The sequence below is a fragment of the Haliaeetus leucocephalus genome, unplaced genomic scaffold (genome assembly GCF_000737465.1).
Source record: "Haliaeetus leucocephalus isolate CR32 unplaced genomic scaffold, Haliaeetus_leucocephalus-4.0 Scaffold339, whole genome shotgun sequence".
In the NCBI taxonomy this organism is placed as follows: Eukaryota; Metazoa; Chordata; class Aves; order Accipitriformes; family Accipitridae; genus Haliaeetus; species Haliaeetus leucocephalus.
The window spans coordinates 283,774-310,069 of record NW_010972775.1 but is presented as its reverse complement, the minus strand read 5'-3'; the positions used below and the strand labels follow the sequence as shown (position 1 = coordinate 310,069).

The following is a 26,296-nucleotide window of genomic DNA, read 5'->3' as shown; positions in this document are numbered from 1 at the left end:
GCCTGCAAGTCCATGCTGTGTTTTACAGGGCTAAGACATAACCCAGTGCAACTTTCTGTAGCCAGAAGGAGAAGCGGTCACAGTACTGCTCAGAGTAAAGTGGGTTGTTAATGTGTCAGCCTAAGCAGGTAAAACCTACCTGGGAGCCTGGCCCCATAATTGGATGCGGTGTTAGCAGAGCCTGTGCAAGAATTGCTAAACTGCACCTTGCTGAAGGGTGTGTGGTGGCTGCGGGAGGGAAAGGCTGCCCAGCTTTCAGCAGTGGGTGTGAGCCGGGGCTTCTTGCTGAGCACTGGGACTCTCCTAGCTCCTGACTCTCATGCTGGGGGGAGCCCCACTGGCATGGCTGGGGGACCACTGGCCATCACAAGACACTGTTATTACTGGGAAATGGAGACCTACTCCCTGTGGTCTTGGGTGGCTCTTAAACACTCACGGCTCAGCCTCTTTGGGCTCCTTGGCTGTAATTTGCTCCCACACCAGGTCTTGCTTGGGCCATTGCCGCTGTGGGGGCATTGCTGGGGGTGATGGGTCTGGTAGGACATGGTCTGTGCCTGGGCTCAAACCTGCATTCCCCCTTCCACCCAACGTACATCACCAGTGGAGGGGAAACTCACTCCTGTGTAACCCATTTCCCAGGGGGCTGGCATAAATATTCCATAACAGGAGCAATGGCCCAAGTATTGCAAGTCTCCAGGTGACTGAGACCCAACTACAGGAGGCAATAAAGTGTTTTAAAACATCAATCAGCTTTATTTAAATTCTATCACAGCCTGTGAGAGTGGCAGCCCAGCAATGCAAAGCCAGGCATTAGTTAAACCAGCGCAAATGATCCCTGATCAAAGGATGGTGACACTGCTGAAAGAAGCCAACGCCAACAAAACTGAGGCCCTATACAAACCTAGGGAAAGCTCAGAGTCCTAACGAGCAGGCACAAACAAATGCATTAGGAAAGCTGAGCCTGTTTCAAGGAGAGGGATGGTGGGCAGCTCTCTGGCTCCTCACCCTATGTGCGTGCCACCCAGGTCTCGAGGCAAAGTGCTGTGAATTCAAGTTGTGCAGGCACCAAGCTGTTCCCCAGAGCTGTTCAGAGACATTCCCCGAGCCACTTGGCAGAGCATGAGCTCTTGTGGGATTAAGGTGGCAGAATTGGGCTTAACTTGAACACTGGGTTTTCTGCATTGGGACACCCCAGCCCGACCCTGGGTGTGGGGCTGCAGGAGTGTGTGGATGGTAGCAGGATGCCCTGGGCTCACACTAGGGCTGTGTGGGGTGACACTGGCTTGGCAATGGTTTACTGGTGCACTGTGTGCTCGTCTCAGCATCCATGTTCTTGGCCATGGATGGCTTTCTCCCAGGGATGCTGTTGGGTGAGAGCCCAGGACCGTGACCACCCAAAGCATTGCCACACAGGTGCTGGGGTTGAACACACATTTCCAATGAAGACTGCAGCCCGGGGGTGAAACAGCATGGGGTAGGGTCAGAAATTCTCATAGTGATGTGCAAAGTAGGTCTGGTCCTTCTTGTTCAGCTGCTGGCAAGCCTTTTCCACACTCTTTGTCATCCCGGGTGGGCCACAGCTGAACACCCCTATCTTCTGCACCTGGGGAAGGAGGGAGGCAAACAGGTCAAACTCAGCAGCAGCACCAGTTCTCCCCCCAGTCCAGCCCCACCTTGGCCCCTTGCCCTGTGGCAGCTTTGAGCACAGATGCTGACTGAGCAGTCTGTCCCAGCCTGAGGAGGTTTTTGGGGAGGTTGTCACTTCCCCATGGAGCTGCTGAGGCCATGGAGGAAGGATGGGATCCCCCAGGGTCTCTGCCAGCTCTGGACAGTGACTGCAGCTGGGGTCTCACCATAGCAGGGGGTGTTTGTCTGGTATGGGGCATTGCTGACTCTTGCAGCTCATCCTGGCTCCAGAGGGAAAGTGGAGTTCATGCCCCTTCAGGGCAGAAGGGGCCTTTATTACCACCAAGATCTCCAGGGCCTCAGGGACAGACTGGGACCAGTCCTCCACACTGGCTGGTGGGTGCCCCTCCTCCTGTCCCCAGCTGGGCACTGACCTCGGGGTGCACCTCCTGCAGTGAGCTGAAGAAGGGTATGAAGGGAGGGCGCCCAAAATGGGTGATGGAGCGCAGCCCTGTGAAGAGGCTCTTGTTCAGCACCTTCTGGAAGTGCCGCTCGCAGATGTACTGGAAGAGAAATCAGTGCACATCAGATGGCCCAGCATGGCCCAGCACAGCATGGCAGCCTCCTCAGCAGGTAGCCAGGCTCACCAGCATGGTGGTGCGCAGATCGAACTTCTCGGCCAGCTGTGTGATGTAGATGTGCACAGAGACCAAGTCATTCCTGTCCGCCTCCTCCACCTCGTGGATGATGTCCGCCAGCCACTCAAACTGCCGCTGCGTGCGTGTGACCCAGATGAAATAGATCTGTGGCACATGGGGGTGAGGCTCAGAGTGGGGCCACCACCCTTATGCATATCCATGGGGCTCCTTCCCAGAAGGATCACGGAGAATTTTACCCCCAAAGAGGCCAGCAGCAGTAGGAGGCATCTTGGGAGGGCTCTTGTCTTTCAGATGCTTCCTCTTACCTTCTTACACAGCATCTTGGAGTTTATGGAGGACTTGAAGACCAGGTCCTTGAGGATGGATGCAAAGGGCGTCACCCCAATGCCTCCTCCCACCAGCACTGACACCTCGAACTTGTTCCACTCCTGGTGGCCCTCTCCAAAGGGCCCGTCCAGATAGAGCTGGAAGGAAGCAGCCATCAGCAGAGCATCTCCTGCCTCTGCTTGCCCAGGTCTTGGCCGCATTCAAGGCTGGAGAAATGCCTCAGGCTGGGCACAACCCATTGCTGAGACACTCTCAGGCTCAGAGGTCCCCGTCCCCGGAGAAGTAGTGTGGGGCTCACCTTGGGCAGCTTGCCGATGAGGGCCAGGCTCTCTGGGGAGTAGAGTTCTCGCAGGCGGGTGGTCCAGGGTCCCACAGCCCGGATGTGCAGGCTCAGCGTGTCCTCATGTGGCGCTGAGGTCAGGGTGAAGGGGTGGTACTCTGTGGTGCCCAGGGCCACGCAGGCAATGCGCACCCACTGCCCAGACTTGTAGTCAAAGTCCAGTGGCCGCTGGAACTGGAGGTGAGTGACATCTGGAAGGGGGGATGGGGATGGGGACTTCATTAAGGTGGAGACATTGCGTGGTGGAGGTTCCTCCATTGCTGCAGCTCCAGATGCTCTTGCGAAGAGCCTGGGCCATGTGCCCAGGGATGTTGTGGTACCTGAGGGCAGGAGCTCGGCTTTCACAACGCTGATCTCCACCTTCTTCCTGCTCAGGCTGAGCAGCTTGTCCGCACTATAGATGAGAGCTGGGATGATGAAATAGATGTAGAAGCGGGGCTGCTGGATCAGCGCGTAGCTGCCATGGATGATGACCTGGGCAGGGAGCAGTCCCCCATCAGCACGATGCTCAGCACTGCAAGCCATCACCCCGTGACTGATTTGGTGGCAGCTCAGCAGCAGCGGGGAGCTGGGACTGGGGCCACCAGGTCCTTTGGGACCTCCCCAGCTATTTCATCTCATCAGCTGGACCGCCCCAGGGTCTTGCGGTGCATCAGCACCACCCCTCCCTCCTAGCCCTAATGCTTTACCAGGACATAGAGCAACACGTAGAGGTGGTGGGTGATCCAGAAGCCCTGGAAGCTGACACGTCGGAAGTGGTGGGTGGCAAACACGTACATCACGGCCAGGATCACGAGCAGCAGCACTCCTGTCATGCCTGTGAAAGGAGGGGTTGGGAGGTCCTGGGGGGCATCAGGGCAGCCCCACTGGGGCTCCACCTGGGCTGGGCAGAGGGCTGCCTGTCCTGAGCACAGGCATGCAGGGCTGCCTGCTAGGTGGTCTCACCTGGAATAGTTTGGAAGAACCACCAGTAATACTTCTGTGGGAGCTGTGACCTGGAGAGGGACAAGAGATTGCACCATGGAGTGGCCAGAGCAAACTCCTCATTTCCATTTTCATTCCTGTCCATGCCCAGGACACTGTTGTCTGGACTGTGCTTTAAATTTCACCTACCCATCATCTACAAAGACGCTGGAAAAGAGGCAGGACAACACACTGAGAGGTGTGACTGAGAAGATGTAGACGTTAACTACATGACCTGCAGTGTGGAGCACTGTAAGAGACAGAAACCGGGAGAGAAAAGCATCAGTGTTGCTGTGGATGGAGATGTGGCAGACCCTGTTGACGTGCCCAGGGACCTGGCAATTCCTCCTCTTCTCTCGTGCAAAGCATCTATGTCTCTGCAGGCTCCATACAGGTCTTCAAGCTTCTGCCTGGTCCTGCTGTGCCATGATGGGCTGGTCCTCCTGCTTTAGCTGTGGTTCATGGGTGGCACATCCCCCAGCAGCCCACCTACCTGAGAAAATCAGGGCTGCCATAGCTATCCAGCGGTGGAAGTCCACTGCGGCATCGAAGGGGATGTAGTGATTAAGGAAGGTCTCCCGCAGGACTGTGATGAGGTTGCGACACATGGTAAGCAGGATGTAGGAGTACATGAAGGAGATGGAGGCAGCTGATCCCCGGGAGATGATGATCCCCACAAAGGTGGTCTGTGCGATTCCAGTGCTGGAGGATGCGAAGCCATAGTCTGGAAAGAGAGAGTGGAGGGTGTGTCAATGTGCCCGGCGCTGAGGGCCATGACCCTTCTTGAAACAAGGGGACAGCCATCTGTGTGGCTCCACCAAGAAAAGATCACCAGGGATGGGGCTGTGTGGGGATAGGGGCACAATTTCCATGTCAGACCCCCCTAGAGCTGCTGGGTGACAGCAGCTTGGAGGTCAAAGGAGGGGATTGTCCTCCTCTGCTGGGCACTGTGGAACTGCATCTTCGTACTGTGTCCTCAGTTGGGCATCCTGACATGAGAGGCATCAACAAACTAGAATGAGTCCAGTGGAGGCCACCAGAATGGGTGGGAGCTGGAGGACATCACACACGGGAAAGGCTGAGGGAAATGGGTTTGTTCAGGCTGGAGGAGAAGGGTCAGGGAAGGCCTTGTGGCTGTCTGCAACCACTTAACGTGTATTACAGAGCGGAGAGAGCCAAATTCTTTCTTAGAGATGCACAGTGAAAGGATGAGAGGCAACAGCACAATCTTCACTGAAGGAAATTCAGGTTTGATGTAAAATAAACTCTTCACAAGGAGGATGGTCAAAAACTAGCACAGGCCCAATGAGGTAGTGGGTTCTCCAGCCTTGGAGCTCTTCAAACCTTCTCTAGACAAGACCTTCAGCAGCCTCATTCAGCTTTGAAATTGGCCTTGCTATGAGCAGGGCATTGGACCAGACCCCTCCAGAGGTCCCTTCCAACTTCAGTAATCCTTTGGTTATTCCAGGGGAGGACCAACACTGTTGCCCAAAGCTGTGTTGGGACCTTTCACACCCCAGCATGTGCCATGCAACCAGCAGATTTGAGGAGCCAAGCCCACACACCCCTCCATGTCTGGGCCAGCAGGGCTGGATGGGCACTCACAGTAGGCTCGCTCTGCAAACACGCCGGCGGTGATGGCAGAGAAGAGGACCACACAGATGATATGGCGCCGGTAATTCTCAACGAAGCGCTTGAACTCCTGGATCTTCTGCTGAGTTTTGTTCCGCTCATACTTCTTCCGTTGCGCTTCAGTGTACAAATGCAGCTGGTACTGATTCGCCCTGGCAAATACAGGAGGGCTGGTGTCATTTTGAGGTTTAGCCAGCAAAGTATGGCTCAGGGCCATGCTGCCCAGATTTGGGTCTTCCTCCCTGTACAGCACTGTGACCACCTCTGCACACTGGTGACAGCAGTGACCTGTGCACAGTGTCAACAGTTGATCTCAGGTCATCCCGCAGTCTGTGCACTTTTGAAAGCTAGTAACAAATGTGCAGGTAGTGACTCATAAATGAAAACGTAGATCAGAACTGTAAAAGATAATTTTCATTGTAATATTCAATGCTTCAAACTGATCCCAGGGCAGGGGAAGGTCCTTGGAGCTATTAAGGCAAATCAGGATATTCTGGCCATGAGTAACAACCACTGAACTGCTTCCTTGTAGAAATATTTGCTGCTGCCACAGCAGTGAGGACCAGAATCTCTCCTGCAGCTCTCGCAGGCAGCCCATGGGTGAACCAAAAGTGTCCCAAGGGGCAGAGGAGTGCAGGCAGGACCTACCAGGCAAAGCCCCTCTCTGCTGGCAAGGCGTACACTCTAAAAAACACTATCCCAGGCTCTGGAGTTGGCCACTTCATTTGTTTTTTATAGAGGCACATCACCCAGACCCAGCTATGGCACTGCCCCCACCAAGACAGGGCTGTTCCCATAGCTCCTTGGCCAGCGAGAGGCTGTGATGTGCCTGCCTGGGCTGGGGTATCTTCTGCAGGGATGGTCTCGCATTCCCTCCCTACATTGCACCATTGTCATGGGGGTGCTGGCTCCTTGCAGCAGTGCCATTTGACTGAAGGGCTACCCAGTCTAACACAGAGATATGAGAAGGAGCAAATAAGCTGAACCTGAACCCAAGAAGCATGCCCAGCAAGAGGGAGAGCATACTCACTTTCTGCCTGGTCTCTTCCTCAACTCTTGTCCTTCTCGCTCCACATAGTGGCTCACAGTGTCCATGTTTGGGTCTTTCTCTTCCTCTGAGATGGTTCTGTTGGAAATAGACCTATGTCTAGCCCAAAGCTTTACTTGCAAGGAAGGGCTTGCCAAAATTTTCTGTTTCTCCACTTTCCATCTCATACTCAGCTGAGAAGGTGTCCAGCTCTCTCCTCTGCAAGCCTGCTTGTTTGTCGTGGTTTAACCCCAGCCAGAAACTAAGCACCATGAAGCCACTCACTCAATTCCCCCCACTCCTGCCTCAGTGGGATGGGGGAGAGAATCAGAAGGAAAAGGGTAAAACTCGTGGGTTGACATAAGAACAGTTTAATAGAAAAGAAAGGAAGAAACTAATAGTGATAATAATAAAATGAAAATAATAATAAAAGGACAAGAATGTACAAAACAAGTGATGCACAATGCAATTGCTCACCACTCACTGACTGATGCCCAGTTAGTTCCCAAGCAGCGGTCCCCCCCAGGCCAACTCCCTCAGTTTATATACTGGGCATGACATCACATGGTATGGAATACCCCTTTGGCCAGTTTGGGTCAGCTGCCCTGGCTGTGTCCCCTCCCAGCTTCTTGTGCCCCTCCAGCCTTCTTGCTGGCTGGGCATGAGAAGCTGAAAAATCCTTGATTTACTATAAACACTACTTAGCAACAACTGAAAAACATCAGTGTTATCAACATTCTTATACTAAATCCAAACCATAACACTATACTAGCTACTAGAAGGAAAATTAACTCCATCCCAACTGAAACCAGGACATTGTGTTAAATTTAATTGTGTGGTACATGGGTTGGATTCACTCTAAGATAACCTGCCCCTCTGAAAAGCAAGGTAGGACTCCCATCCCCACGTAGTGGATGCAACAGGGGCTCTGCAGGAGGCAGTTCCTCCCCTCTGCCTGCCTGGGTGCCAGGGGAGGAGGGCAGAAGCCCCACCACAGCCTCCAGCTTGCTCGCAGGCATGTCCCAGCATGATCGTCCCCCTTCCCCAGTGCTGGGTGTGCGAACACCTGGTGGGAGCATTTGCTGGAGGGGCTGAAGTGAAGGATGGATGTGGTCAGGGCAGAAGGAGAGGAAGAAATGGCAGCAGCAGCAAGACTAAGGAGGAGAGCTTACCCTTTTGGCTCTTTCTTTTTTATGAAGGAGACACGGTTGTGCAGGTTTTGCTTGAGCACCTCAGGGACACCTTTGAGGAGCCAAAAGGACAAATAGCCATTCAGAGTGTGCAAGATGCGGTGGATGAGGTTTAGGCATCTCCCCTGGGCAGGGGTGTGGTGGGGAGAGGCTCTGAGCTGACCCAAACCTGTTGCACATGGAGCTACAGCTGATGCCCCATTACTGCAGCGGGGTTGGGGAGATTGATGGGACAAGATTTGGGAGCTACATATTGGGTGCTGCCCACTGCCTCCATCCCTGCAGGGCCTGGGGTGACCCAATACTCCTGCCCACTGACCTTTGATGCAGAGCTGGGTGAGACGAAGCTCACTGTCATGGTCCCGCAGCATGTAGTGGAAATCGTCCCACGTCAGCTCATACCTGTCCTGAAACCCTGAGGCCCGAAACATGGACTCAGTCACCTGCTCTGCCTGGTCTCTTGACAGACAGTTGTTGGAGATCTCGATGAAGGACCTGGAGCAAGGAGGAGAGATGGAAACTTCAGAGGACCACAGCTTGAGTCCTTCAAGTAACACAGGGCAGAGCCCCAGACCAGTTTCATGGGAGAAATGGGGTCTTGGTTGTGAGTGTTGAGCCCATGGGCTCTCACGTAGCACCCTTGGGGAGTGAAGCACAGAAAGTGGGAGCTGCTTTTGAAGACATCTATGTTTACAGACATTGTGAAAACATCTAGAGAGATGAAGAGAAGTACCTGAGCATCCTCAGAAACTCCTCCTTGGAGAGAAACCCATTCTCATCAATGTCATACATCCTGAACATCAACTTGGACTTCTCCTCTGGGGACCCTGGTGGAAAGGGAGGGAGCTGAAGAACAAGATCCTATTTTCATCAACAAGTTGCTTTCAAACACCATCTTTGAGAGTCTGGGCCTGCAGCAGTGAAGCCTCACCCAGCTCTGAAAAGACTGAAAGCACACTGCTGATCACAGCTTGAATAGCAACTTGACTTTCTCAAGTGCAAGGTGAAAAATCAGGTAGATACACATTCTTTGTTGTGCATTATTTTGCAAACTCAAAATGTACTTTTGGACAGCAATGATTTTTCTAGGACCCGCTTTGATTGAATCTGGCATTCACCACCTCCATCTATGAATCTACCTTTCCAGTGGTCATTCAGGGAGGATCAGTTATGATATCAGATACACTTATTATCATCTCTCAATGACAGGATGCATGGTCTGTTCAGGAGACAAGGCAGACATCTATGGTGGTGAAAGATAGCTCCCCTCATGAACAGTCTTTCATAAAACATAATTACATTGTCACTGCCCCATAACTCAAGTTGAAGCTGTCCTAAGTGAAGGGAATTTTAATCTGTAGGAGTGTCTACAGATTGACCTGCTGGATAGATCTTGTTCTTCACTCTGCTGGTGGCATTGCCAGATCCTAGAAACAGGTCTGAGGGCAACAGATGAAGACAATACCAGCTCCAGCTCCCACCTTTCATGAAGACCACCAAGATGTCCAGGAATTCCCGGAAGGAGATGTAGCCGTTGCTGTCTTTGTCAGCCAGGGAGAACATGGAGTCCACAAACATGGAGTGGGCTTTGAGTCCCAGGGCCTCAGCAAACTCAGCCCTGCTCAGCTCACATGTTAGAGACTCCTTCGCCTTCTGTGAAGATTCAAAGTTGAGCTCTCCAGCATTGGACCTGTCAATTTCCAGCACCTGCAGGTTGTGTCCCACAAAGAAATCCCATAAGTGCTGGCAGAGCAGAAGACTGGTGTTCACTTGCCTGACCTATTGCACAAACACCAGTGGCTCCCCGGCACAAAACTCTGGCAGATACCATAGGGAAGTCCCGTGTCTCTCCTACACAACGTGACTTTCACACTAATCACCACTGACCATTACGGAGACCTCAGTTACATCATCCAAAAGTCTCTTTGCAACTTTATATCACCACAGCAGAACTCCCTTTGTCTTCTGCAAGGGAAAATGTCCCTTGGTCCTGAAAGTATTGGCAGCTTCCTTGTGCATGGCTTACCAGCTCTGACGGAGAGCAACAGCAGCACCATTCATTGCTTAATCAATACAGAAATACCTTCCTCCATGCATCAGAGCCTGCCACACCTCTACATACCTGAGCAAACAGGTGCCTGAAGAAAGTCTCCAGAATTTGTTTTCTCTGTTCCTGGGTGACTGCCCATTTCATCAGGCTCTGCTCCTTCATCTCAGAGATATGCAGATCAAGGCCGCTTTCCTTCAAGTAGTCTTGTAGCTTCCCAATGAAGTTGCTCCTCTCTGCCTCCTCGCTGAAAAGCAGCACCTGCAAAAGACCCCACCGAATGCCCCTGAGCAGCAGAGGCTCAGTCGGGATGCGAGTGCTACTGCTCTTCACCACAGCAGTCACTCCGTGGTATAAGCTGGACCTGGTGGTTCTCAGGAGGCCACAGCCACCTTTCAGGGATCTATGCTGCTCCCAGTGCCCAGGGCTGAGTGGTGCAGGGTGTACGTGACCAGCAGCAGGTTGCGTGGGTCACTCAAGGATTGTGGAGGGTCCATGGACGGTATCATACCCCAAGCATGGTACTCACCAGGTCGTACTCCTTGGGGCTCTTCAGGAGCAGAGCTTTGTTCCCTTTGTTGCTGGAGAGGATCACCTCCACCCTTTGATGGGCTTTCAGGCTGATGGTCCGGAGCACAGACCCTCTCCCATCCAGCACTTTGAGCACTTTGTCAGCTTGGAGCTGAATGTAGACGGGAGAGCTGTCTGTCTTGGGACCATGCCACTCCATGGCTGATGGGAGAGAGCACAGGACTCAGCTGGAAAGGCGTACCTGGGCTCCTATTCAACCCAGCACCTCCTTCACCAAGATGCAGTTTGGGAGTGATTTCATGGCCAGACACATGATAAGGGAAAAATTATGATCTCCCAACTGCAGAGCACTGTGTCTCCTGCACATGGACACAGGAGGAGTACAGACCATGGAGCTGGGAGGCAGGATTTTTCCAGTGTCCAGAGCAGGGAGATACAGTCCCTGTCCTGGAGCTACTGGTGCAATTGCTCTACACAGGTTTCCTTCAGGTAAGGTGTGATCTGGAGAACGTTGGAATTGGAGAGTCATAGGATGACTCAGGTTGGAAGGGACTCAGGCTGGAAGGGTCTCTTGCCCAACCTCCTGCCCAAAGTAGGACCAGCTACAGGGTCAGGCCGGTCTACTCAAGGCTTTATCTGGTCAGGTTGTGGATAGGATGGAGATGGCACAACCTCTCTGGGCTACCTGCTCCACTGCTTGACTATCCTCCTGGGGAAACAATTTCTCCTTACATCCAGTCTGGATATAAGCTCCAAGCCCAGCCCTGTCTCAGTATGTGCCCTGACTTCAGCAGCATTACCAGACGCCATCGCAGGACTGACAGTGCCACCTCACCATGTATTGCCTCGCCGGTCACCTCTCTCTGCACATTGGAGCCCTGCTTCTTCTGCAGCTTCTTGAAATCTCTCTTGCGGAGAACGGCAACGATCCAGGCAACAAACAGAGTCACTGGGGACATATTGGAGAAGGAGGCATGAGATATCCCAAAACTCCTTCCCACTTTGGCAGCATCACCTGTGTGACTGGGGCTGACAGGGAAGACATAAACCCCTGTCTATGCAGTTCAATGCTGCATTGATTTCTTTAATGCAGGGCTGCTCAATGAAAGCCCTGCTCCCTCCTGCTGCCCCAGGACCCTGCCACCTCAGGGACCTCAGGAGTGACCAAGACTCAGCAGCTTCTGCTGGGAGGTGCTTGGTCCATGGGCACTGACCCCTTTCTGTGGTAGAAGAGGAGATGGGTAAAGAAACAGAGCAGCAAACCTAAAGGCAGACAGCAGAGGACAACGATGATGATCCCAAAGCCTGCGCCGCTGCCTTCGAAGTAATCCAGCACCATCATGGGCGTGCAGTTGGCCAGCTGTTGAGCTGTGACCTGCTGGAGCTGGGGGCACGGATCCCCTGCATGGGGGGAGACAGGCTGTGAGTGTCATGGACCTTTTACCCATCTCAACTCCATCATCCCCAGAAACCTCTGCATTAAGATGCTGGTGGGGTTCATTGCTGAGTGACCCAGGAGGAACTGCAGAACTGGGATGCTTGAATTAAACTCGGCTCTTAGGGGACAACCCTTGGTTTTGGGTTGAACCTTTGCCTGCCACAGCAAACCAAGTGCAGAACTGGACTCAAGCGTTCAGCACCATCACCTCTCCTGATGGGATGGGCTGAGCCTGATGCACTCTGGGCTATGGCAAATTGGGGGTCAGAGCCTCTGCTCATCCGGATGCTGCAAATTCAGGGAATCCCCCCGGAGCAATTGCATGGAGCATATGCCAAGGGAACCAAAATGCCTTGCAAGGGCTGGGACGTGTGCCAAATAAAATGCTTTCGGGAAGGGTGTGGCAAGATCCCAAGAGGAAAAGGCATACTGCTGTGTTTGACCACAGCTCACCCTGAGCATGGCAGCAGGGCTCTTTGGGTCTTGACAAGGAGAGGAAAGCTCATTTCAAGGACGGCACAGGAAGACATCAGGGTGAGGGGTGCATATCAGTATGGGACTAGCCTGCTGGGAACCCAAAACCTGCTGGGATGCAAGTCCTGAGCTCTCCCCAGGCTGAAATCCGGCTGGCACAGTCCATGTTGCTGTTGCAACTACATCTGCGGGAAAGGCTGTCCAGCCCTTCCAGCAGCACTGGTTAACCAACAGCCCTGTCAGCAGAGCAGCTAGGCAGGAGTTGGTGTTGCAGTATGGCACCCAGGGCATATTCAGGGGTTGATTCAATTACAGGCAAAAGTAGGCAACGTTATGCAGTTACAGTATACAAAGCTTAACTCATCTGCAAACCATCATGTTTCAGGTCACTCATCATTTAACCTGCAGACCTGTGCATGCTTCTATATAGACAGAGCTAGAGGACACGTCAGTGAGGAGCGTGACAGCATGGGGTAGGCAGAGGCCGAGTTTTAAGCCCAGCACAAACTTCCAGGGCATCAATTGCATTTTTGTACCTGGACATCCTTCAAGGACTCATGCAATGCACGTGCCTGGACGTCAGCCCACTTTCAACATCAGCACTGCCCACTTTGCTTACAAGCAACCCTTGCATTTTGCTCACATTTTGGTGGTGTAGGGGCATAGCAGGTGTCAGGCTTGAGAAACTGCAGCCCGATGCTTTCCCTGTGTCACTCAGTCACTGGCTGTGTCACCGAAATGGGTTTGCTTTCCTCCTTAACTTGCTGGTGCCATTTGCTCCCTGCACCCTGCCATTGCACAAAGCGCTCACCCTCACTCCAGACGAACACGTTGGGCTGGAGCTGTGTGGGGTCTGTGCCTGTGACAGCAGCCAGGACATCGTGGAAGGTGGTGTTACGGATCTGCCTGGTTTCCTCTGCTGTGAACAGCCTGGAGAAAAAGATGTGGGGTCAAGTGGTGGCCCCAGGTGTCACTGGCCAGCAGCAGGAGGGATTCACTCCCTGCACTGCTTTAGGAACTGAGGAAGCTGGAGGATGTTTTTTCCTCTAGCCCCAGTTTTTGTGTATTACTGGGGCTTGCAGAGCAGTGGGCAGCCTGCCAGATGGGGAAGAGGCATTTACCCATTCTTGGTGTTTTCGAACCAAAACCTGTCACCATCACGCAGGCGCACAAACTGGTCCAGGATGATGGCACTGAAGAGGGAGCCGTCAGTCTCCAGCATGCCTCCAGGGAGCAGCTCCAGCCCAGCCGTGTTGTTGGCATACAGGGCAGCGACCTTTTCTAGGACCTGGCCAGAAACCCCCACCGTACCCATGTGAGCGGAGGGAATTCTGCCAGGGCATCCAGTGGCACAGGAGCTTAGTACCAGGGCAGGATATAGTTAGTCATGCCATGTAATTGCACAGTTACCCACACGCAACAGCCCCGCAGGCATGAAAATAAGCTAGGGCAGGATGCACACTGATGTCCCTCATCTTATATTGCTGGAGAAGTCAGTTACTGCTTGGACTGCCCCAACATCCTTTGACCCACACACTTTCCATGCCCAGACCAGTTCCCTGTTACCTGTTGCTCCAGGTGTGGGGCAAGGTCCGACCAGTTCTGGAGAGGCTCCAACCCAAATCGCTCCCGGGCTTGGTTATACGTGGGCAGGCCAAGGTCTCGCCCACGCTGAAACCAGCTGGCCACATAGTCGGTGCGGGAGTACTTCAGGGGCCCATACCAGTAATCTGTGGGTGGATTCAAAGCCGTGGTGATGGCAAGGCAGAGCTGGAGAAGCAACTCCAACTGCCATAGCTGCCGGGCTGGCCTTGTCCCTCCACCATGGGCCGTGCTGAACATGGAGATCATCTCCATGCCCTTGCCAGGAAGGTCCCATGGACACACTTAACATGCCCTGCAGTTTCTCTCTGCCTCCATTAATAAGGTTAAGGCTGGTCTGAGCATGTGGTTGGGTGCTGATGGCAGCAGCGATGGGACCTGCCTCCCCACCTCAGCCCCTGCACAGCCCCAGGAGAAAGGGTCACCCACTGACATGCTATCTGCAGTGCAGGGGAGTGCAGACCTTGGAGATCTTCCACCACAATGTTGTCCTCCCGCTCCGCAATCTGTGAGCTCATCCCCAGCAGGAGGTTGTCCACATCCTCTGCCTGCTGTGGCCCGATGCTCTGAGGGGAGATGGGAAGAGCAGGTGATTCCTTGCAGGACCAAGGACATGGGGTAGCCCCACACCCCTGAAGTGGTGCCCATAGGGGTGCAGACTCTGGGCGTAGGGGGACTAGGGACTTCTTCCAGGCTCATTTTCTCCGTGTCAGCTCAACCTTGAGGTCTGATCCTGCCGCAGCTGAAGGCAGCATCTGGGGATGTCTGGATGGGGAGAATCTCACACCCCTTGGTTGGCTGTCATGCTCTGTGTCCAGTCTCCCTTTCAGACCCCTGTGGGGTCCTCCACAACAAAAAGGAAGGAATGAAGATTCCCCCAGCCAGCCTGCCACATCCTCAGGACCCCCGCGCTCCCTTCCCCGTACCTCTCTTCTCCAGTAGCTGTTGCAGAGCCGCACTGCTGGGAATGGGCCACCGGGACCAGGCACTCCCTGAAACTGGCAACTGGGGTCTCTGGAACAGCAGAGAAGGGCTGGACCCACAACCCTGGCTGGGGCTGCCCTGAGCTGACAGGGCTTGGCTGTCCCAGTGAGGGGCAGGATGTGGGGAAGGGACAGGGACCATCCCCGGCCACCACCCCATCTTGGGCATCCCCTTCCCCGTCATGGGCACTGCTCTCCCACAGCCCCGCTGGGCTGCTCCTACCTCTTGTAAACACCCGGTGGCACCATGGTGGCCAGGAATTGTCCTGCAGCTGCCACAAACTCCGGCGAGAGGCTGGGGTCCAGGTGCTGCTGGTAACCTGTGAGGCAGCAGCCATGGTCCAGCAGCCAGGCTGGAGGGAAAGGGGGCCAAGCTCCCTCTCCCACTCCATCCCCTGGCTGCCCTGGTCCCCGCACCCCTGCTCCCTGCATGCCATCACCCACCGTGCCCCTCACCTTTGTACTCCGGGACACTTCTCCCCAGCAGGGTCGGAAGCCACTCGTACAGCACGATGCTCTAGGGCATAGGTGACCTGGGTCAGGGCCAGCACCAGGGAGGATGTTGGGGGTCCCGGTAGAGCCGGCGGTCCCACCCCTCACCTGGAAAGTGGCGATGACCCACTTGCGAGCATGCTGGAAGAGGTCCTCATCAGGCCAGGTGGGGTGTGCTTTGGCCAGCACTGTAGCCAGGTGGTTGTGGTACCGAAACCAGGCGATGCTCTCAGCCTGCAGGAAGGGGTTCTCATTCCCCCAGGCACTCCCCAGGTCTGCAAGGGCCGCCAGGACCATCAGTGGGGGATGCTGCCACTGGGTCTAGATTTGCCCGTGGCTGGAGGATCACCCCCAGCCCTGTGGCTGCAGCTCAGCATCCCCTCATCCCCTCGCCCTTCCTCCCTCCCCAGGGAGACAAGCAGCCTTAGCGAGTGAGAAACAGCACTAGGCCTCCAGCACGGACCAAAGGTTGGGCAGGTGAGGACTTCAAACAAGCTGAGTAGGTTTTTATCGGCAGTAGCCCCTTTCCCCAGAGGAGATCACCTCAAGTCAGAGGGACCAGCACCCACTAGTCTCTGCATGTTGGCTGGGAAATGACCCATTGTCTCCTGGGGATGTGGCACCTTAACTTCACGGCATGTCTTTGCTGGGAAGCCTTTGGTGGGGCACATATCTTCCTCCCCCTTGGGCTGGGAAACTGCCTGCCCTCCCACAGGACTCCTGACCCACTTGTCCTGGCTCACAATGCACCCCTGCCCTTTCCTGAGGTCCCCTCTGGGCTTGGCTCCAGGGACCTCCTGCTCCCAAAGCTCATGGTCAGGGATGGAGCCAAGCAGGTGAAAACCCATTGAGCATGGTCACCATTACCATAGATCCCCTGGGGACCACCCTGTCCTGTGGATGGATCCAGCGCTTTCCACATGGGGACCTTCCCATCTGTCTCCCTCGGGAGGCGCCCACCGGGCCCTGATGCCAGCCTTCCCCCTGAGAAGCTCCTCAGGGCATCACTCCAGGAGTGCGAGGGGCCGTAGATGGAGCTGCCGTCCAGCCAGCCTGTCACCTCGTTGGTCTAGGGCAGGCACAGGGAACAGGCATTAACAGGTACCAGGGTCTCGGTGGAAAGGTGCAGAAAAAAGGTCTGAAAAGCCCCAACCTGGCCCTTTTGGTCTTGCAAAGCAGCCACCCCATCCCCTGTTTTAACAAGAGCTATCAGGGTGCAAATACATACAATGACAATCTCTATGCAAACTGCAGGAATTAGTGCCAGGTACAGGAAAAGACCAGGTACAGATTTTTCAAAAGTACATTTTGTTTTTTTTTTCCCCAATTATTTTCAGCTATGCCCAGAAGCAGACATCTGTGAATCCCTATGTAGGCAAGACCAAGATGGAAAGGGACTAAACCCATCTCTGGGGAAACTGGAAACACTGGAGCTGTCCCTCTGGGCAGCCCTGTCCTTGCAACAGGCAGTCCCACTGCCTTGGCAGCATGTTGAATATCTCCCCTGCCAAATGTTTTCATGAAAACATCCTTTTTAGTCTGAAAAACATGCTGGAGGTTTCTTTTTTTCTAAGGTTTGAAATACTGCTAAAAACATGACTTGCTAATCTGGTCTTTTCATTGTTTATCACGTGAAAGGTTCAGGGAGCTGTTTTGCTTTGGGGATTTTGATTGGGAAGCTTTCCAGCATCAAAGAAAAATCACATGGGCTTGGGAACATATCCAGCCTCAGCACAGCAATATATGGAGAAACTGGGGGAAAATCTGGATTTTTTTTTTCCAAAATGACTGAAATTCAGAGAAGCTTTACAACTTCATGACAGTACCAGCTCAGCTTTGTGATATATTATTAAAAATAAGTGGTGCCTAAAAAATTGTCATAATTACTGACCTTCTAGAGTGGCACAAGTGTATGATTGGTTATGGAAGTTCATTACACTCGTGCTAAAAAGGCTCCAGTTATCCCTTGTTTCACCAGATACAGACAGCCCTACTTTTGCTCATTTTGACTGAAGTGATAAAAACTTTGCCAGTCAAGGAAGACTGTGAATTGCTCATCCTTTACCATTTTGTCTTCTGCCCTCCGTAAACCATGCAAGATACTAAAATTTGCACTAAAATAGATGACACAGGCAGATCTAGAGTAATTATGTTTTCTCTGGCCAAGAAAAGCACTGACCTTGAGCAACCACAAATGTTGCTCCATGTGAACCAGTACCTTGCAGGTTGTGCTTTGGGTTCATTTGCAATTGGTTCGAACACTTGAGAGACATATATTTTTAAGGAAACAGTGGTGCTCTCCTTTTATTTTTGCAAATGCTATCTTGGCTGCTACAGACCCCAATGTTGGGTGAAGAGGAATTTAGCTGAAAGGTGAAGAGCAAAGCAAATGCTACCTACCTGTTCCCGGGGGTTGTTGGGGCTCTGCCCCGTCTCCGTCACCCAGTGGATGCGCTGGAAGGGCAGGACCACATCTCCAGTGCCTGCAGGGTCAAACATGAGGTCTCCAGATGGGATGTGGATGTTCAGGAACTCAGCAGGGCAGCCAGGTTTCTCCACCTCCAGGATGTCCGAGAGCACATAGAAACCTGTCAGAGACCCAAGCATGGTCAGCAGCTCAGAGGACTACCACCAGCACCTGGAGCAAGATGTGATGGTGAGCAGCTGAGCCATACGTGGGCTGAGGGGGCCACCCTGTGCAGCAAGAGTGGTTTCCTTTCTCCCTTCACTGCTGATTTGCTCCACGACTTTGAAAAAGTCACTTTGGGCTGCAGCCCCAATGTGCTGAACTCCATTCCACAGGAACAGGGCTCCAGGTGCCCCTGGCCAGACCTCATGAGTAAGGTAGGGTCATTCAGGGACAAGGGTGGAGAAACTCAGCCAGCAGATGTTCCGAGATCACCAGCAGCTCTGCATTTAGCCACTATTTCCCTGAGCTCCTCCTTGCCTGTGGCCTTCAAGCCCAAGGGTTGCTTCCGATGCTGAGCCTGGTGGCTGCCATTGCTGTTGGCCCATATAAGCTTTGCTGTGTTGGGAAAAACTATCTCCAGGGAGAAGCTAAATGGTACTGCACTAGTGTCTGCCTCTCCTGTGGCCCATCTTGGGGCCAAGCACCCCTGCTGGGGTGTCTGGGGACGTATATGAACATTAAGCTGTATGGGGAGCTAATTGTCTCCGCTTCTTTGACAAGTTCAGCCTGTTTTCTCAATGAGCCAAGGGTATTTCCCAGAGACAGACATCCCCGAGCTTGGGCACCCAAGACACTGCCAAGCTCCTGAGTGACAGCAAAAACTGCTCCAACTTGCAACAATTCTGCCCAGCAATCAGTCACAGTATGGCTCTTATCTGTCAGGCGTTTTGCAATGGGGTAACTCTACCGCTAAAACAAATGAGGAAGTTCCCAAATGACAAACACCAGCATTTGGGGCAACTGCCAAAGGTCACCAAAAATTCATGCAAACTCTCTTGGCGGAACAATACTTTGGTATGGCAATACCCAAGGCCTTATCTCTCAGGTGTGTGTCTGCTATGAAGTGGTGGGTGAGGAGCACTCTGACGCATGGCCTTGGGGTGTGAGAAACCAACATTTTTCCACCCAAACCAGCATCTTTCCACCTGGTGCCAGACCCCAGCTCTTACCAAAGAAGACAGCCAGCACGGTTGTGTTCCTACGGGAGGGCAGCCCAGAGGGCCCCCGCGCCACCGCATTGCTGAGCTGGCGAGCGTTGGGCACGCGGGGCTCCTGCAGTGCCTGGTAGACACCATCTGCGTAGTTGGCTGGCAGGAGACGCAACAGTCTGGCACCTGTGGCACCAAAGCAAGATGACATAGGTCCAGCAGCACCCAACAGATAGGAGATGCAGCAATAGTGGGGTACACTAGTGTGTGTGAGGGTCCCAGAAGAGAGCAAGAGGATGGCATAGACACTTATATTGGCCAAGAACAAGCAAGTTTTGGTACCAACACCCAAAACTTCTTGCAACACCAGGATTAGTCCTCTTAAAACTAGGAGGTTATCCTCCATGGGCATGTTCCCTTCCAGTTGTCCTTCTCTGGTCCATGTGTATCCCCTTTGCCTCCTGGAGGTCTGGGGTGGTGTGCTCCAGTGGGTAACTGGAGTGATGTTAAGCTGCCCATGTTGGCTATGCAATCCTACACAAGCATGGTGATTGCCAACACCACAGGGAACAGGAGAAGGAACAGCTGGAGAGGCAGAGAGACAAGGGAGAAGATGAGAGAGAAACACCCTGACTTCACACCCACTGCCTGTACCGTAACTGAAAAGCCCAGAGGCAAGAGGTCATTTTGCACTGATGAGCAAGTTCTTTTCGAAAGGTTCTTCACCAGTGTGGCAGGCTTCATTTGCTGGAGTTCCCTGGACTGGGGGAAATCCTGAATTACTGGCTTAGTTTCCAAATGTTAAGGTCTGATCTGTCTGCTCTGGAAGAGGGACATCTTGTCTGCCAGGGAACCGCTGGATCTCTCTGACAGGCTTTGGTGTAACCAAAGGGCTGATGACACACGTCATGTTGGAGAGCCCTTCGGACTCACAGGAAGCTGTGTAATTGCCACCACGCCTTGTGTCACTGTGTAGGTGCCTTATTTGGGCTGCAGGAAATAGGAGGATTCATAATCTTTAGTATTTGAGATAAGACCATGCCTGATCTGCCCTGGTCCCTGGCTCGGAGACATGTCCTGGAGGTGGGCCCATGGGCTGGTTGTGGTCATGTAGCTCACTACTGGCACAGGGAAATCCTGCATGCCTGCCCCAATATAGACCACTACATGCTGCACAGCAGCCCAACAGTGCCAAATCTGCCCTGTGCAGAGCGGAAAAAAAGTAGGTCCGGCACGCCTACTGCAGCCTGGACCATGAACACATCTGTCTCTGGCCTTGTGTTGAATGTTGCTTGAACAGCACTCTGATTTTGGCTAAAGATGCCTTTTCCTAGCTCTGGGATCCCTGACTATCACTGAAACATCTGCTGGGAAGAGCTGGGTCCTCCCTACCTTGGATATTTTGAATGACCCCTCAAAGGCACAGCTCTGCTCCAGGAGTGATCCACCACCAGCATGATCTGCAGATGGTGCCTGGACAGCAGGTAAAAGTGGCAAGGCCAGGACATGGGAGACAAAGCTTGGCTGCTTGGCCCCTCCAGACTGCTCTAAAGAGGCTCTTAAGTGCATCTAGGGACCTACCTTGGGTTCAAACAGCCACCTCTCAGGACCATGGGAGGTGGCATTGCCTGGTCACCTGCCTGGTTCAGGCTCAAGTCTGAAAAGGCTTCTCTCTCAGTTGTAAAGCAAGCCACATGCCAAAGTGCCAGCTTGCCCCGTCCCACCATCCCCATCCCCAGGCCTGGCACTCACCCGCCGAGCCGTGGCTGTGGTGCAGCAGGTTGTTGTACCAGCCATCGTAGCGCTGGACCTCCCAGGAGATGCTCTCCTGGGCTCCTGGAAGAGACCGTACCCACTTGGTGAGCAGCAAAAAAAAAACCAAACATGAAACGAGCATCTCCATTATATTATATTTATATTGTGATATTTTCCCATAGTCTTTCTGAAACTTTCTGTACAAACAGTTTTTTAGACAAGTTTTGCACTCCTATTGAGGGATAAGCAATGCCTAAAATTAGAAATTGCTTGTGATCCTGATGTCCCCAAATCAAATTCTGTCCCCCACCAGTCTACTCCCAGAGGATCTTCATTTTCTGCTTCTCTCTCATTGTATCAGAAGAAGCCTGTCCCTACTTCTGCCCCCACAATGTCCATTTGAGTCAAGCAAAAGCCTTGACACTGGAGTTATGCTCTCCTCCATGCATAGTGTATCAGCATCAGCCTTTGTCAATAAATATATACTTTGTTTCCTTTGTGTTAATTTTTATTGCTTTTATTATAATACTAGCAGGAAGCTCCAGTTCCTGCTTACAAGCTGTGTACACATATAAACAGCAGTAGCTGAGACTCCCAACCTGTAGGCTCTGTAAGTTCAGCATTTTGCTCCATTTTTTTCTTATTTCATCACAAACTGAATCATCCCCATCTCTGATATGATGCCCCATGAGTTAGAGGAAATTCCTCTGAGGGGCAGAAACTATCCAGGATCTCCCTTTGGATCCCCTTCCCTGAAACCGCACTTACTCCCCAAGGTCCACGTCACCAGCAGAACCACGGTCAAACTCAACATCATCTCTGTGGGTTGCATTGGCCCCTGGGTCTTTGGAAGCAGCGACCTGCAAAAGGAGAGGAGGGAGCTGGAGCTGGAGCTGGGCTGCTCTCGGAGGCTGGGAACATGCACAGACCATAATCTCAGCTCTCTCTTGTGGTTTCTGCTGCCTGGTAAAATCCCACTGCCGTCATCATCCATCAGCAGTATCTCCCAATTTGGGCTGTGGGAAGGTGGCAGGGGGCATGTGAGACCCCATCACCCTGGGAAAGCTCTGTCAGGAGGTGTCAACTGGCCTGAGAAGACCTTTCTGCTGGAGCAGGACCAGTATCCCTGCCTTGAGGTACCCCAGCTGTAGGTTCGCAACTCATCATCCACAGCAGGCAGACATTAAGCTGTGCCAGCTTCGTTATAGAAACGTGCTCTTCGTTACAGAAACAGACACATTTCAGCTGGCAATTTCTCTGCGCATGCATTGTCCCATCCAAGCAAAATCCAGCTGCGAACATGATTGGAACAGCCTCAGCATGCAGTCAGGTCTGCCAAAGTGTGCTAGTACTGCAGATCAACATCTCTTGATCACCTCTGGGCTAAATCGAAGGCACTCTCGCATGACCAGCCTTTCTCATAACACTTTAGCATCTCACTTTCCACAAAGGCCCTGGATCCAGAGCAAATTTCATCAGTGGGACCTGAACCTTTAAAACCTCAGCCGAAAACAGCTTTAAAACCTGACTGCAGAGAAGGATTCCCAGCCATGAACAGCTAAGGCTACATTTTTCGGTCATAAATGCTAAATGCTGCTGTTGGCTTTCAAATGCACAGGAATGCCAAACTTGGATTTAACTCCAAGATACGGTTTTCCACTAAATATGGCTCTTTGTCCCTTGTTCCAGCACTGTGGGTGTGTATCCAAAGACTAGCCCCATTTCAGAGGACCTGTGTTGCCAAGGGATGCGGTGATGCACAGGTTTCAGCTTTTCCTATATTGCTCTGTCACAAGCCAAAGTGATGCTTTTAGTTTCTTTTTTTCATTGTTTTAATCAAAACTTAAAGAAATGATGGTTTCAGAAAGGCTTACATGTTGCCAGCAGCTCTGTAGGTTTTATTTTTGATTTACTGGGAATTGCAGTGGTATTTTTCACTTATCACTACCAGTGGCACAAATTGTAATATGAGAGTCACTAAATACACTATCCACTTGGCAAATGAAGTTGATTGAGATTTAAATATTGTCATTTGTGGTCACATTAATTGCATTTCATAAAACTGAACGCTCATTGCCAGGTTGTAAGTATCGTATATAACCTGTGTTAGCTTCCTTCTGCCAGAGATTTCTGTACTTTGGGCCTTTTGCATTAGAAAGCAAGCTGTTTCTTGAGAAGTGACATTTCCACGTTCCTCCTTTGTCACAACAGCTCACCTGTGCTCTGCACCTCACAGAACATTATTACAGGCAAACCACTTTGTTTGTTAGCTTTCCATAAATGTATTTAACAAACATTATTACAGGCAAACTGCTTTGTTAGCTTTCCATAACATGAATTTAACATTAAATCCCTATTGAAATACCTCTGCATTGATTGCATTTTCAGTTCTGGCCTCACTTCCATGGGCATGGGAACTAGGGCTGCTGAAAGCCTCAGAGCTGCTGAGAGCAGCACTGAGTTGTGTTCCTGGTTACCCAGTGCCACCCCTGTCCTCCTGGAGCATGTCCCTGTGGAAGGGGCCCCAGAGCTCTTCCATCCCACAGCCCTCTGCTGAGCATGGTCTTGTGGGCATGAGATTTGGGTTGTGTGGCTGGTGGGAATCAGAGGCTCCGTGAGCCCCATCCCGTAGGGGGAACATGAAAGTTTGGCCAATAGGTGAAGCAACGAGATGCCTAGGACCTCTGCCAGGAGTGGCAGAGCCCAGTCACCATCACCACATGGGACGCTCCTGCCAGAAAGCTCTTCCCATTGAAACAGCCTGTTCCCTGCTGAAACCAATGTGGAGGGCTGTGTGGCTGGAGACACCCTGAGCAACAGCTGTGGTTTGCTTGTGCACAGAGGTCCACGTGACCTCCTGCACTGTAGGAAGGGAGTCCCCATAGACACGGCTGGATCTATCTCCTGCTGACTCAAAATGTACAGAGTTGCAACCTTCATCTAGCGCTGAGGCCTGAGGGTGCCACAGAAGATTTACCAAAGTCGCTCAGGAAACATGGAGCAAAGCCAATCTCAAAGTGCATCACCACAGTCACGGTGTAGCATGTCTCCCCCTTCCCCTTGGGTCTTTTCACAGGGCTCCAGCAGAGAATGTGTTTTAAAATTCCTTCTATCACTGAGCAAACCTCCCATTTCCTCACATATGGGAATTGCTCTTGACCCAAGCCATGAGATGACATGCCAGGTCTCATGCACTTTTCATCTCTCCATGGCCCAGCACTGAAAACCCGCTGATTGCCTAGTCAATCCAAGACTGGGGGGGGGTCTCTGGAGGCTTTCCAGCCTTGACTATAGCCAGTGTGATACAGTGACAGCGGTGGTCATGCTCCAACCAGTAGGTTGCACCAAAGACTTCTGAGGGCCTTTCCCACCAACATGGAACTTCTCTTCCATGCCTCTACACTGCCTTTATGTCTTCCTACAAGTTACTGGGCACATCAGCAGTTTGTCTTTCCCAATCAAACCTCAAGAACCATTTCCCTTCCCCAGGATCAGCTCTCCCTGGCAGAACTTTGTCTGTAAGGGCATGAGGAGACATTGACATCATGTCTCCCCTGCCTATTAAACTTTCTCCAGCTATTGCTGGGAACCTCCTCATAGGCAATGCTGACTCCCAGCAGTCTTTACAGGATGCATCAAGAAGAGGGACATGCAGTTCTGGGCTAGGGACTTCATCCCAAGGAAGGTGGGCATCTCATGAGTGGCACTCAGCTCTCCCACAAGCTCTTTTCCCATGCTTCAGCTGAGAGCTCCAGCTTCACCTCCCCAGTGTGCTCTCCCATGTGTTGAGGACCAGTTGCCAGGCTTCTCCAGAAAGATCCCCCTGCTCTTACACCTGCCTCCCAAATCTTGCAAACCACCCAGGGGGTTCCTTGACATAAAGAAACCAGAGTGACCTTGGAAGCCCATGGTGCAGCTTGCTGAGGGAAAGCTTTGCAAGCTTGGATTAGTTCCACAGACTTGTCAAGTATTCCAGGAATTTTGTAAGGTCTGATAAGCCCTCAGTCTCTGCTTTTCCACACATTCCCTGTGCCACCTTTGGAAAGTCATTCCCTCCCTCTGCACCTAGTGAAATTAAGCACATGCTTCCCCAGCCTTGTCTTCTCCCATCAGAGAGGATCCCTCTGCCCTTAGCAAGGCCTGGAGTTTTGCACCCCTCCAAAAACCGTGCTGCAAAAAGTGCAAACACATGGCTTCCCCCAGAGCAAGGATCTCCTGCCCCACCTGATCTCAACAGATTTGGCTCTCCTAAAGTTAGGGCTTCAGCCTCCAAATGTCTCCAGAGCTCTCCCCAGAGCCACATCAGATGGGACTGTGGGATACAGCAGCATCCTGAGAGAGCAGCAGTCCCACTGCAGAACCTAGTGCAGGTACAGGAGAGCAGTTTCAAGGCATTTGAGAAGCCTGGAACCTGATCCCTGCAGTCCTGGTTAGTCACAGCTTATTTCTAGCTCTCCTCAGTGCTGGTAGGACAGACTGGGAGACTGCCACCTTTGCCCACCACCCAGCCAGCCCTGGGGTTTCAGAACAGGCTGCATCTCCCCAGCCTTGGATGTCATCCAGAAAATCCCAGACCTGTGCACACACTGTGGACACCATGCACACAGGGACTGGTGATGTCTCCAGCTTTCCCACCTGGGGACGCCCCTGGGGCCAAATGCTCCAGTGGCCACCACAGTGCACAGCAGGGACTCCCTCCCCTTGTGGGACATAAGGGGTGCCTGCCTGTCCCCACGGTGTCCTGTGCCCATGCATGCAGGGACGTGCGTAGTCCCAACCCGCTCTGTCCTGTGGCTCTGTTCCCTCACACGCAGGGATATGCATGGCTCCATCGCACCCTGCAGGTGAGGACACGCATGACCCAGACCGCCCCAGTCCTCTATGCAGGCAGGGACATGGGTGGCCCCAACCTCCTAGTGCTCCATGCAGGTGTGTGCCCCAAGCAGGCAGGGGCACAAGTGGCCCTAACCCCTTGGTTCCCCATGCGGATGGGGACGTGTACCCCCATCTCACCCTGTGCCCTGTCCCCCAAGCAGGCGGGGACACCAGTAGCCCAGCACCCTGGTTTCCATGCAAGTGGGGAGGAAGGGGGGGCATATGGTCCCATCCCACCCTGTCCATCACACAGAAAAGTGTGGCCCGACTCCTTCTATTCCCCCCACGCATGGCCCCATCCCAACTTGTCCTCCAAGCAGGAGGAGACGAGAATAGCGCGACCTCCTGCCCCCTCCACTGGCGACAACACGCATAGCCCGACACCCCCCGCAGGTAGCAGTGTGCATGACCCTGGCTCCCGGTTCCCCACGCAGGGGTGGGTGGGACGCGCGTGGGCCCGATCCCCCAGCCTCCAAGCAAGAGGAGACACGCGTAGCCCTGATCCCCCAGACCCACCCTCCCGCCGCCCCCCACACGCGTGTCCGCGGCCCCCGGTCGCGGCGCTCACCTTGCGTGGCCGTGCAGCGGGCAGTGCGGCGGGGCGGGCCGCTCCTGCATTTACATAGGGCTCCGCGCCCGTGGCTGGCTATAAGAGCGCGGCGCGGGACGGTGCCACCCGAGTCCCGCCGCCGCCGCCGCCAGGTAGGTAGGAGGGGA

At 53.1% G+C, this 26,296-nt stretch overlaps 1 protein-coding gene across 1 annotated transcript; it reads right to left on the bottom strand.

Moving 5' to 3' along the window:
- Positions 1-1,480: 1,480 nt before the first annotated feature.
- On the bottom strand, positions 1,481-26,197 carry DUOX2 (dual oxidase 2). The gene is made up of 33 exons (XM_010572225.1): positions 26,148-26,197; positions 21,473-21,564; positions 20,702-20,785; positions 18,971-19,135; positions 17,732-17,919; positions 16,199-16,400; positions 15,440-15,606; positions 15,296-15,356; positions 15,063-15,159; positions 14,783-14,870; positions 14,320-14,422; positions 13,821-13,984; positions 13,376-13,542; positions 13,066-13,184; positions 11,606-11,743; positions 11,178-11,291; positions 10,341-10,543; positions 9,887-10,072; positions 9,246-9,471; positions 8,498-8,591; positions 8,084-8,259; positions 7,747-7,816; positions 5,521-5,699; positions 4,409-4,639; positions 4,066-4,165; positions 3,898-3,947; positions 3,642-3,769; positions 3,273-3,426; positions 2,911-3,143; positions 2,591-2,749; positions 2,274-2,429; positions 2,061-2,189; positions 1,481-1,603 (listed from the first exon to the last, which is right to left on the bottom strand). Exons 1-33 carry the CDS (start codon positions 26,195-26,197, stop codon positions 1,481-1,483), a joined length of 4,596 nt encoding a protein of 1,531 aa, XP_010570527.1.
- Positions 26,198-26,296: the final 99 nt, after the last annotated feature.

Excerpts from the sequence above, each read along its gene's own strand:
- DUOX2 (XM_010572225.1), bottom strand. The coding sequence starts at position 26,197 with ATGCAGGAGCGGCCCGCCCCGCCGCACTGCCCGCTGCACGGCCACGCA. Across the intron at positions 11,744-13,065 it reads CGTGTTCGTCTGGAGTGAGG|GGGATCCGTGCCCCCAGCTC; the intron begins GTGAGCGCTTTG and ends CCCCCCATGCAG. Across the intron at positions 10,073-10,340 it reads GCCCCAAGGAGTACGACCTG|GTGCTGCTTTTCAGCGAGGA; the intron begins GTGAGTACCATG and ends GGTCTTTTGCAG.